The sequence below is a fragment of the Lissotriton vulgaris genome, chromosome 3_1, assembly GCF_964263255.1.
Source record: "Lissotriton vulgaris chromosome 3_1, aLisVul1.2, whole genome shotgun sequence".
Lineage (NCBI taxonomy): Eukaryota > Metazoa > Chordata > Amphibia > Caudata > Salamandridae > Lissotriton > Lissotriton vulgaris.
Genome location: NC_141689.1, coordinates 1111022527 through 1111035300, shown reverse-complemented (window position 1 = coordinate 1111035300; position 12774 = coordinate 1111022527). Strand labels below are relative to the sequence as shown.

Here is a 12774-nt window from a genome sequence, read left to right as displayed (position 1 = left end):
GTCCATCAGCTACCAACTGTTGCATCAACCAGGTAGTCCAAAATCAAAAGATAGTTAAAAAACATGTCAGCCTAGTATCCGGGTCTCGAGTAGGAAAAGTCAGAATGGCGTTGCCCCTCCTTTGGGATTTCATCTTTTATAAAGTTTTAAGATCATCCTAGTGAGGTGGCATCACACCACCATGAAAAGACTATCGCATGTCCATATTTGTGAAGTGCCCCCTAGGACACTTGCAACAATAAGAAGTTTTCCCATGCTAGTCATGAGAAACAAGAGATTTGATTTGAAAGTACACATGGGCCTAAAATTAGTGGAAAATAAATACAAAGTTGCTATCCTGCTACCACAGGAATATTTCCCTGTGAACATTGAAGAAACCTTCAGGAATGTTGGGGTTCAGGAATGTCGGGGTGTCATTTCATTAGTAAAAAATGAGCAATCGTATTTAGTCAGGAAAAAGGTCAGCACTATAAAAAAGCTTTTTGAAAAGGCCTTTAAGCTAACATCACATGTTTAAATGAAATGAGCTCTAACCCAACATCAAATATAACAAAATTCAATTCAATTCACATAAAGAATTTATAGAACTTTCACAAATCATTATTACGTGATAATAGCTAACAATAGAAAACCGTACTATCACACTTTTTCACAATATTCATATCACAAAATTCATTTTTATATTTTCGTAAACTATAGTAGCGCTAGTATTACCATGCACAGTTTCAAGCTTGTACTTCACCTCTACATATTTATGCACAGACTTTCCTAACTGGTGCATTCTCAGCAGAAAGCATTTGAAACATTAGGCCAAATCACTTCACATCAAAATTCCATCAGTATACCTTAATAAGCAACATGTGCATTAGAGATGTATTAGTGCAACTTCATATATATGTATTAGTATTGTCTTGAATATATGTTTTCTTCATCTCAAGTCTTAAAGTGTGATTTTACGGTGCTTCTACGACACTTGTCTCAGTTTCATGTTTCACTGTGTCTAACATATGTAAAGTGTACTTTTATTTATGAATGTGTCTTGTTGTATGATTTTTATAAATCATGCTACATCACTACAAAGTTTGAATGACCATATTACAAGGAATTTCTTGAATACTTCTAGGCAACCTAAGTGTGATTCTTGTGGAAATTACACTTTTTCATGCTGCAATTGCTCATTGTGTCCTCTAGGAATCAATAACCTTAGAGACTGGTTGCTCACTCACGTGATTAATATAGTGAGATAAAGGAGTATGTGCAATTTTCAGTGATTGATCAAAATGTTAAAGGAAAAATATCTCGTGGCCAAAATACCTTTGTAAGAATACTGAGGAGAAGAATATTGTGAAGGTAGGTTTATATGGTTAAGCAAAGTTTTGCTATGCTTGACTCCGCATATACATAACTTGATGATATATTTATTGTCAAGGTGGGCAGATATGGAGTTAAGAATAGTAAATTTGTTCTTTGTTATTTGCACATACATTCTCAATATTCTTGTCCTCAATATTTTTGCTGCAATATTTCAGCCATAAAATATTTCTGACTTCAATAATCTGTCAGACAACCCAATTTTCTGCCAATATTGGCTTCAGTATGTTAGTAGCATTATTAGTAAAGTCCAATTACTGTAGTTCAGATTATATCAGAGCCATCAAACATGCTGATTTCAAATACTCTGCTGCATCCCACATTGAAGAGATGCACAAGAGATATCTTGGGGCCAGATGTAGGACCATTCCGTTTTGGGGGTGGCAAATTGTGTTGTTTTGCGACTCCCAATTTGCTCAAAGTTTGTCGCTGCATAGTGCGATCATTTTTACTGCATAGCAATATATTTTTCACTTTCAACAAAGCTAGCCAAGAAGAAAAATGTGACTCTAAGTTGACCTTTTGCAGAGCTTTTCCATGTATAATGGCATTGATGACGGGAAGATATAGGCCATTATCCACGTAGCTTATATGTTAAGAGAGCTTCTCACTTTCTTATTAGAACTTTGAGCAAGACAATATAGAGGCATTTCATTAAATGCTGCAGGTTTCAATTCAAAATATACCTGATTTTTTGGGTGGTGAAGCAAAGTGGTAGGTGGTGGGCAGGGGGGCACCTTCATGTAATTTGCAGGGGGTCACCTCAAGCATCGTTATGCCACTGGAGTCTGTGTAAGTAGGAAAAAAACGTGTTTGCTTTTATAATGCATTTGTAAATTAAATAACTTTGAATGACTTTGAACATGGCAAAATTCTTAATCTTTTGGGACTAGAAGATTAGTGATTGAATAACTTAACAATTGTGTGTGGAAAATTCCTTTTTCACAAAATAATATGCTGCATCACTACACTTTTGCCTGAGGAAAGAGCTGATGATGGTTTAAAATGTTTTTAACGTGTTCAGATCATAATTTATTCCTATTAATTGAATATAGTTTATTCCTAGACCTATGGGAGTAGATGTTGTCATCTGAAAGATGAGGTTGAAGGGTACTATAATCAATTACTTAAGGACCTTCAAGGTTGGTGGATATGCCCATTAGTTTAGGATGGATAAAGGATTTGTTTCATGGTGGCAAATGCCATTGGATACTGTGAAAGCCAACTTTATGCCACCTAGGTTTTGTTGTTTGTGTGTGGCGAGTTCTCTCTAATGTCTCCCACTCAATGTTAATATATGATGCATTATGGTAGGACAATCACTGTTTTGCAAAAATCTAAAACAGTGGTTATTCAGATCAGGCTTATTCTGAGACTTCTTAGCTCTGCTGTGCTCTTGATCTTGAGGAGTTAGCCCTTCAGTGCTGGAACTCTTCATCTGAAGTAACCATTTACTCTATATATTGTATTATTATTATTATTATTATTATTGTGGTGGGAATGTTTGGGGTGTTTTGTCTAATGCATTCTGTTGCTTGTTAATTTCTGGCACATCATGGTGACGATTACTGTTGTGAGAAGGGTGATGGTCCGCTCATTATAAGACATATGTGCTCTTTGTTGAACACGTGTGAAGTGGTCGGTCTAATGTGTTCTGTTCGCTGTTTTGGGTTATGTTGTACTTTACTGAACAGTGACATTGCATTTGTTGGCTTTGCCTGGTTATTAAAGGTGCTCCTACCAATGTGTTCTGCTGGTGCATGTGTAGTGCTTTTTAGTGCTGGGTATTGTTGGGGACAATCTGGCAACCAACTCAAAAACATATTTGTGCAGTACCGGTTGTGTTTGGAGTTTGTATTGTTGCAACTTTATTTTTCCATAAAAGAAATCAAAGCAGTGAGAAATGGTAATACATAGAATCATGGAAAATACATCCTTTTGTTTTGTCAAAGAACTAATAGAGTACAAGGGAGCATGACCTGCCATGAGACAAAGCACTGTTTGAGAAGCATGTATCTCTATATCTAGATACAGTATTGTGTTGTTTATTTTTAAGGCAAGCTTTTGAAAAAAAACGGTGTTAACATTTTACTTCCTTGCAGTGTTTCAACAGAAGACCACCACCAAATTGCAAGCAGATGACAAAGATGTGTACTCACTTCGACAGCCAGGTACTGTAGAATATGCTAAATGTAATAAAAATAACCATACATGTATCTATTCATTAACTGATATATAAATGCATACTATTTTCAAGAACTTAAGATGTTTGCCACAACGCTCAGTACATCAATTTTAGCTAGCAAATATTAGTCGTAGCTGTAAATGTATGTAATGTGGCAGCAGATATATGTTGGTGGTGATATATTTTTGATAGAGTTTTATGTAGCGCAAACTAGACCCAAGATGCGTATCAGAGGGCTTTACAAGAGCACCAGTTTCGTTACAGAAGGACACATTCATTTTTGTTAGGCACGGGAGATAAAGTGATTTTCCCAGAATTACAGGATGTTGAGCATCGTTGCCGAGACTCAAACCCGGTCCCTAGCTTCCAGGTTGATTGCCCTAGCTGTAAGGCTACCTCCTCTCCCCAAAATATATATATATATATATATATATATATATATATATATATATATATATATATATATATATATATATATATATATATATATATATATATATATATATACATTCACTGAAAAAACCATAGGTTATAGACCATATATAGTTAGGAATTAGAATTTACAACACCTTGAAAATTCACTGAAAAAACCATGGGTTATAGACCATATATAGTTAGGAATTAGAATTTACAACACCTTGAAAATTCACTGAAAAAACCATGGGTTATAGACCATATATAGTTAGGAATTAGCATTTACAAAACCTTATTTTACTCACGCAAAACCATTGAAATTCCATATATAGTTAGTTGCACTAACTATATATCGCGCACCCGCAATCTACTGCTGATGATGTCACATATTACATCATTCATGACATGGTCAGTGACATCACTGATGACATCCTGGTCCAACCATCACATATAACTGTGCCAGGAGACGGCGTGGGGTGCACTGGAAGGGAGAGGCGGCGCGAACGAGCCTCCCCCACCTCCCCAGGTGGAGGTTTCTCAGCTACACCCCAGCGCTTCACTCGGCCACCTGAGTTGCGCCCGCTCCTGCGGCACAGGGCCTCGCTCGGCCAGCTGAATTGTTATTACAGCGTCTCACCCGCCATCCGGATGAATTGCACCCACTCTTGCGGTACAGCGACAGGCGGCTGCCACGGAACTCAGGAAATGGCGGTCGGCTCCACAGACTTGGGCCTGGCCTGCAAGGATGGCTCTGGGCAACCCTGGAACTCGGACGCTTGACTGCTAGGGCATGGGCCCCATTCCCAAAAGCGTCCCCTCAGCCTTGAAGATTCTACAAGAGTCACCGGGGCCACCGACTCCCGCAGACTTCCGGTGGGGAGCGACTGCCATGATTGCTCGCGGAATGGCCACGACGTAGCCACGGAATACTCTCATGCTGACGCCAGCTTCAGTCTGAAACATCCAGAAACACTGTAGACTACCAATTCGATCAGTTCCGGTGGAGCCCCAACGTGACCCGGTAGAGAAGAACTTGCCCTCCCCTCTTTGACTGATGGTTCTTGTTGCCTGTCCCTTCTGTCATATGACGCGCCGCGTTAGCGCACTCGGAAGTGCTCCGGTGCGCGAGGCGCGAAGTGCAGCTTCCCGGAAGCGATCCGGGGCGCGGCGCGGAGCGCGTAACGTAAGCATAACAAGTCATGTGACTTGTTAATAAAACTTTTAATTGGTTCATCTCACTTTTGGGTTCCTAATGATGTAAGGCTAGGTCATGTGACCTAAAAATAACACTTTTCATTGGTTGAGAACTATTTTTTGTCCCAAATGATGAAAACCCCTCCTTGTTTCCTCACTCTGACTTTCATCTTTGTGAGAGGAAGACCTTTTTTCATCGCTTAGCAATAGCAAGTGTTGTAGCTTCAGCTGGTGCATCCCCACCACCACCACCACCTCCTAGGAAGAAAGTACCACCTCCTCAGGTGGTGGTTGAGCAAGAGGTGCCCCCCCCCCACACCTTCTTGTTGCCTGATTCGGCCAGCTCAATCGATCGAGCATGAGACTCTGTTGTGATCTGAAGAACCGCTGCCTGCGGTGCCTCACTGAGCCGCTTGACGGAGGCCCCCAAGGGGCGGTGTGGTGGCGCAGACTGGGAGGGGGCGCTTGGTTGCGACCACTCTTGCAGCCTACGACATGGAGAGGCCGGGGCGTTGACTAGGCGGGGCCTCCAGCCGCAACCACAGCGCCAACGATTGCTGCTGACGGAGGGGAGCTTTGCCGGTGAGAGCCACTGATCTGAAGAACGGCTGCCTGCGGTGCCTCCCTGAACAGCTTGACGGAGGCCCCCCAGGGGCAGTGTGGTGGCGCGGACTGGGAGGGGGCGCTTAGCTCCTGCCCCCTCCCCAAGTCTCTCTCGGCCAGCTGAGTTGCGCCTGCTCTTGCTATTACAGCGTCTCACCCGCCATCCAGCTCAATTTCACCCACTCTTGCGGTACAGCGACTCTTCCATTCTGGACCTTGTCCCACAATCCGTTTGACCTGAAGACACGTCCTGCGGTGCCCTCGCAATGCGGCCTGGTCCCTGAATGTGTGCAGGGGGACGGTATTTCTCGCTCGGCCAGCAGAGTTGCGCCCACTCTTGCGGCCTACGACATGGAGAGGCCGGGGCGTTCACTAGGCGGGGCCTCTGGCCGCAACCACAGCGCCAACGATCGCTGCTAACGGAGGGGAGCCTTGCCGGTGAGAGCCACTGATCTGAAGAACCGCTGCCTGCGGTGCCTCCCTGAACCGCTTGACGGAGGCCCCCGAGGGGCGGTGTGGTAGCGCGGACTGGGAGGGGGCGCTTGGCCCTGCCCCCTCCCCAAGTCTTGTTGCCCTGGTGTGGCCTGAGATCGCCCCCGACATAGGCGGCCGGCTCCCGGGGTCCGGCGGAACTTTTTGCCTTTTGGTGACTCTTCCATTCTGGACCTTGTCCCACAATCCGTTTGATCTGAAGACACGTCCTGCGGCCTGGTCCCTGAATGTGTGCAAGGGGACGGTATTGATTGGATCAAGATGGCGGCTTCACACAAAGCTGACTCAAGTGTTGCTGCTGATGCTATGCAGACAAAAACTGGTTTTCAGTTTGTACATTCTTCAGGATTTTTCCACCCAAGGCTGGTTGAGAGTTTGTAGAACAATGGCTTCAGATTTTCAACATACTACTCTTCAACATTCTTCATAAATGTAATTCTGGTCCTGCCGCTACTTATTGGAGACATTAAACTATACTCTGGCCTGCCTGGCCTCGACCAAAATGGCGCCAGTATGGGAGCGACTTGCAACTCCTTATGACGTTCTAGTTACTTAGCCTTGATGTTATGGGGGATGTATGCGGTCTTTGTGCACATGGCGGGCGGGGAAGGGTACTGACTGGGAATACGGACAACCCTATTGATGTCAATTTTTCATTATTGATTATTGTATTAATAAAGCTTCGAAGTAATGTAACCCATGATACTCGCCCATGGTGTGCGTATGGACGATTTTATTGTAACTGATCCTGTTATACTTTCAATTAAAAAATCAACCTTCACTGAACCTACAACCGTTTATCACTTTTAGTTTTTTCATTATTGATTATTGTATTAATAAAGCTTCGAAGTAATGTTACCCATGATACTCGCCCATGGTGTGCGTATGGACGATTTTATTGTAACTGATCCTGTTATACTTTCAATTAAAAAACAACATTCACTGATCCTGCAACCGTTTGTCATGTTTAGTTTTTTCAATTAAATGACTCGCTTGTTACATACTCCTATACCCCTGGCTTTTGAAAGACACCATCTTGTAGAATAAAGGGCTGCGTCAAGGGTGGTATTGCCCAGAATGTCTTGTTTTCTAGTGCTCGTAATAACGAAGCCAAAACTGCCGAAAGGGATTCTGGTCCTGCCGCTACTTATTGGAGACATTAAACTATACTCTGGACCTGCCTGGCCTCGACCAAAATGGCGCCAGTATGGGAGCGACTTGCATCTCCTTATGACGTTCTAGTTACTTAGCCTTGACGTTATGGGGATGTATGCGGTCTTTGTGCACATGGCGGGCGGGGAAGGGTACTGACTGGGAATACGGACAACCCTATTGATGTCGATTTTTCATTATTGATTATTGTATTAATAAAGCTTCGAAGTAATGTAACCCATGATACTCGCCCATGGTGTGCGTATGGACGATTTTATTGTAACTGATCCTGTTATACTTTCAATTAAAAAATCAACCTTCACTGATCCTACAACCGTTTGTCACGTTTAGTTTTTTCAATTAAATGGCTCGCTTGTTACATACTCCTATACCCCTGGCTTTTGAAAGACACCATCTTGAGGAATAAAGAGCTGCGTCAAGGGTGGTATTGCCCAGAATGTCTTGTTTTCTAGTGCTCGTAATGACGAAGCCAGAACTGCCGAAAGGGATTCTGGTCCTGCCGCTACTTATTGGAGACATTGAACTATACTCTGAACCTGCCTGGCCTCGACCAAAATTGCGCCAGTATGGGAGCGACTTGCAACTCCTTATGACGTTTTAGTTACTTAGCCTTGACGTTATGGGGGATGTATGCTGTCTTTGTGCACATGGCGGGCGGGGAAGGGTACTGACTGTGAATACAGACAACCCTATTGATGTTGATTTTTCATTATTGATTATTGTATTAATAAAGCTTCAAAATAATGTTACCCATGATACTCGCCCATGGTGTGCGTATGGACGATTTTATTGTAACTGATCCTGTTATACTTTCAATTACAAAATTAACCTTCACTGATCCTGCAACCGTTTGTCACGTTTAGTTTTTTCAATTAAATGGCTCGCTTGTTACATACTCGTACACCCCTGGCTTTTGACCCTTTCCTACGCGCGGTCTGTACTACCGCCCTCGGGCGATCTATGTAATGAACAGACTACCATTGCCGAAACACAAGGGAATGCATCTCAGAGCGATAAGTCAAATACGTGGTAGATAAAAACATTTTCGTATTTATGCACGCTGATGTGCTTTGAACGATGCCACCCCCCCTCCTCATCATTTAGATTACCACCGCCCATTGCACAAAAGAGTACCGGGCGCTCTCCACGCAAATAAAACGTTTTTTTTTTTTTTGCCCCGCGGGGCCCTTTTAAAGCCTCCACATCAAACCTAGGGGGTCAGGAAGGATCTACTATGCCCCCTTATGGTCTTTTCCCCCTTCGTTTTGGCCTCCTCTTGTCTTTCGATCCTACCGAGAGACAAGATGGCGGCCGCTCCGGACTGTTTAGAATGTTGACAGACACCGGAGAGCCAATCAGCTTCGCTTCGCGAAGTTTCGTTTTGCGTCAAGTACGCGAACCGGAGCGCTACCCGGAGCGCTGTCACAGATATATATATTTTTTTGAACGTTAATTTATCAAAATCCACTGGAGCACATATATTGAGACCTAGCAAAGGCATATCGGGCTAACAGTCCCTACAATTTTGCCAAGTTTCATGCAAATCCATTCAGCCGTACGAGCTAAAAGTGAGGCCAACCGCCCTATGGAAATTAACATGGGAAAAACGCGTTTTGGGACCGCCCTTTTTTCTCGGCCCCCCCTTGACGAACACCCCCCCAAATTTTCAGGGGCTGCTCAGAAACAAAATGTGCCATTTTCCTGAAAATTTCAGCCAATTCCGTCCACAAACGCCAAAGTTATTAGACATAGAATATTCAAAAATCCCATAGAGAAAAAATCCTAACTATATATACCTACTGGCGACCGCCAGTAGGTAATATATATATATATATATATATATATATATATAGATATAGATATAGATATAGATATAGATATAGATATAGATATATATTCACTGAAAAAAACGTAGGTTTTACACACGTTATAGTTAGGAAGTAGCATTTACAAAATCTTTGAAATTCACTGAAAAAAACGTAGGCTTCACACATGTTATAGTTAGCTGGACATTTCACTCATATAAAACCATTGAAATGTCCCCGTTATAGTTAGTTCAGCTAACTATAACTTGCGCGCCCGCAATGCACTGCTGATGACATCACATATTACATCACTCATGACATGGTCAGTGACATCACTCATGACATCACTGATGGCATCTCAAATGACATCACTGATGACATCACTGATGACATCATCCTTGTGGAAGAGTGGCAGACTACAAAGAGGTAAATATCTACTAAAAATTGGTACTTTCTCCTAACTATATAAAGCAAAGGGGCGTAGTCTCACCAGCTGCAAAATGGCCGCACTTTAAGTGGGAAGTGGGCTCTGCCTGCTGAGAACAAAATCCGCTACAATTCTGGCAAAATAGAACATTTACCTGTAATTCAGCACGAGCGCTGAACAGCTGTGGAGGTCTGGAACCACATGAGCTGTTTCTAGCCAATCTAGACTGCCGCTGCCCCTGGACAGACTCTTACAGCCTGTTCGACTGCCTGAGCCACCTGGGCCACGAGGCGTGAACCGATAGTGCTGCCAAAAGTAACGTGGAGTTTGGGAGATATCAGCGGGCTTGGGGCCGCTGACTTGCCCTGCCCGGCTGGCCTGCCAGCTGCCCCGGTATCTGGGCTGCCCGTGCCCCCTTCCAAGTGGTGGACTGCTGGAGGAACATTGTCATGAAAAGAAGCGTGTAGGTGCAGGGTGTTGTGAGGCCCGGGCTGTGCTGGGGTGTGGCCGGGGGACGCTGCACCTGCGGTCAGAGGGCCCTGCACTGAAACCGTCCCTGCGGGCATTGAAGGTCCGCTGGATCCGGAGAGGTCAGGTGAGGAGGTGTTACCCAGTGAGGGGGTATGAAGCAACATTTTACGGACACCGACGCAAGATTGACCTTTCTCTCCCTCTCCTTCCCATTGGCGGCATTGCGTGTTACATGGCCACCCTGGTTTGGTGCCGGAAATGGTGATCCTTCCCTCTGTCGCTGGCCACCTGCCTCTAGAATACTCAGCCAAAAGGGAAGTGGGAAGTGCCCGTGAGGCGGGGTGATGGAGATTGGGGGGCAGCTACACGAGACCTGGCAAAAAGTGATCACTGGCAGCTTACAGGATCTCCATCATTGAGGACCAGCCGGACCACTTGCTGAGGGGTGGAAACCCCCATGGCTCCCTGAAACTTGCACTGCCTGAGAGACTGTGTGACTCTGAGTGGTGAGGCTATGCTCCAGCTGACATCTCTGGAAACCACTCGCTAGGCGGCGACCTACGCGCTGGCTGACAACCCAACTCAAACATGGGGAAAACGGACTGCAAACAGCCGAAATTTTCATTTGAGGGCAAGCGGATGGGCTGTGCTGCCGAGCTGCAGACGCAGGTGGAGGAGCCGCCAACACAGACCCCAGAATCAAGCGATAATGAGGGAGACATCCGCTCCATCTTACCAGACGTCATGACATGTATGAGGTCGATAGATGCTAATATTGATACCCTCATTGCTCGCCTGGTAAAGGTGAACGAAAAGGTTGAGGAGCATGACAATAGAATCACTCAACTGGAAGATGCACTTGCCATTGATGGTCAAAAGATGTTAAAAATGAATAAAGTGCTAGAATTCATATGTGCTAAAAAACGAGGACTTGGAATCGCGTTCCAGACAGAACGACATTCGAATTAATGGTATCCCGGAGTCAATAGCGATTTAAGAAATGGAGGACTACCTTGAATCCTTGCTACCCGAACTGTTTAGGCCGGCACTGTCGACGATGTTTATTGACAAGAGAGCACATGGCTAGCTGGGCCTTTGCCCGCCGCCGGCGAGGCCGGTAATACCTCGCCTGTTGAACTACCATGGCAGGGACACAATTCTACGCTAGGGAGATGGGATAGGTTAAACACCAAGGCAACGTCCTGTCAATTTACCCAGACTTTACTCCAACAGTCCAGGCCACAAGGAGAGAATTTCTACCATCCAAGCACCTACTCCAACAGTTAGAGATTCCCTACGCTCTGCTCCAACCGGCCAAAATCTGCATCTCAAGCGGGGACAAACCTCAGTTTTTCACTGACCCGACGGCTGCACTCACATATGGGAAACAACTTAGCAATGAAAAAAGTGGTCCCCTGCTGGGTCTGTCAGACGAGAGGATGGGAGGCAAGTGACAATGATTAAAGTAAAGTCCCGCGAGGTAGACACAGCAACGAAATGCAATAGGAACTAGGGACAGAACAGGCAAAACGCATGGTGCTGTAGCTGAGCCGACCGAAGAAGGGGTGACAAATAAGTGACTATGTCACTAGTGCCTTATACACACTATCCTATGAACACACAGCCACCTCACCGTCTAGGTCGGGGGTGTCCGCCTGGTGCGACCAAGCCCTCATGGGATAATTCTCTTGCCAAAGGCATTGTTTTTTCAGTTAGGGTCATTTAATGAGGGGTGGTAAACACCTCAACCTGTTTGAGGGGTTGGAGTGGTTGGGGAAGTTGGTAATGGGAGGGGGGGTTTGCAGCACAATGTTCTTCGAGCTGCACATATAAAAACAGTGCAACAGCCCAAGGACAGGAGGGATGCATGTTGGGGAATGTTTCGGAAATGTCTTCATGTTTTGTTGAGACTGTTACTTTGAGCCCATTCATACAAGACACTAAAATTAACACTTCAGATAAACGAGATCGTCCAACTTCCCTGTCCCACAGCATGGCTCGCTGCGAAAAGACAAGACTGCTCGATTCCAGCTAACACAGCGACAGTGACATACTTAACCTGGAACGTACAGGGCCTAAACAATTATAGGAAAGCTAGGTTGATGCACAAGAACTTACCACGACATGGAGTAGACATGTACTTTCTCCAGGACACATACCTGACCACAGGAAATACTGCCCATCTCAAGTCCAGGTGGTGTGGTGCGGTGCAAATTACTCTTTTATTTACTCGAACTATGCATGAGGTATGCCCATTTTGCTTAAAAGGAGCCTGTCTACACTCGATCATTGATAGGGAAGGTCGGTATGTCATACTGATGTGCGAACTGTATATGCAAAAACTAATCCCGGTTGCCGCCTATGGCCTTAATATAGACTATCCAGACTTTTTCTTCAACATTTGGCGACAAGTCACAGAATGTCACCCGTAACCCATAGTGCGGGGGGTCTTTAATGTAGCATTGTGGGAGAACCTTGATCATTCCAGTGATAAGCAACAACTCCTGCTTTCAGCGGAATTCCTCAACACACTCATTGCTGACAATGCCCTCACAGATATATGGCGCCACACATATGATTCGCAGCGCGAAGGTAAATGATTTTCCTTCGTACAAACCTCATGGTCCCGTATCGATTAT

At 44.7% G+C, this 12774-nt stretch overlaps 1 protein-coding gene across 1 annotated transcript in view; it reads left to right on the top strand.

Moving 5' to 3' along the window:
- Nucleotides 1-12774, top strand: part of BANK1 (B cell scaffold protein with ankyrin repeats 1) — a 2350097-nt gene that overhangs the window by 2089920 nt on the left and 247403 nt on the right. Inside the window, exon 11 of the mRNA XM_086961584.1 lies at nt 3474-3542. Coding sequence (XP_086817710.1) covers nt 3474-3542 — 69 coding nt within the window. The remainder of the gene's footprint in view (nt 1-3473; nt 3543-12774) is intronic.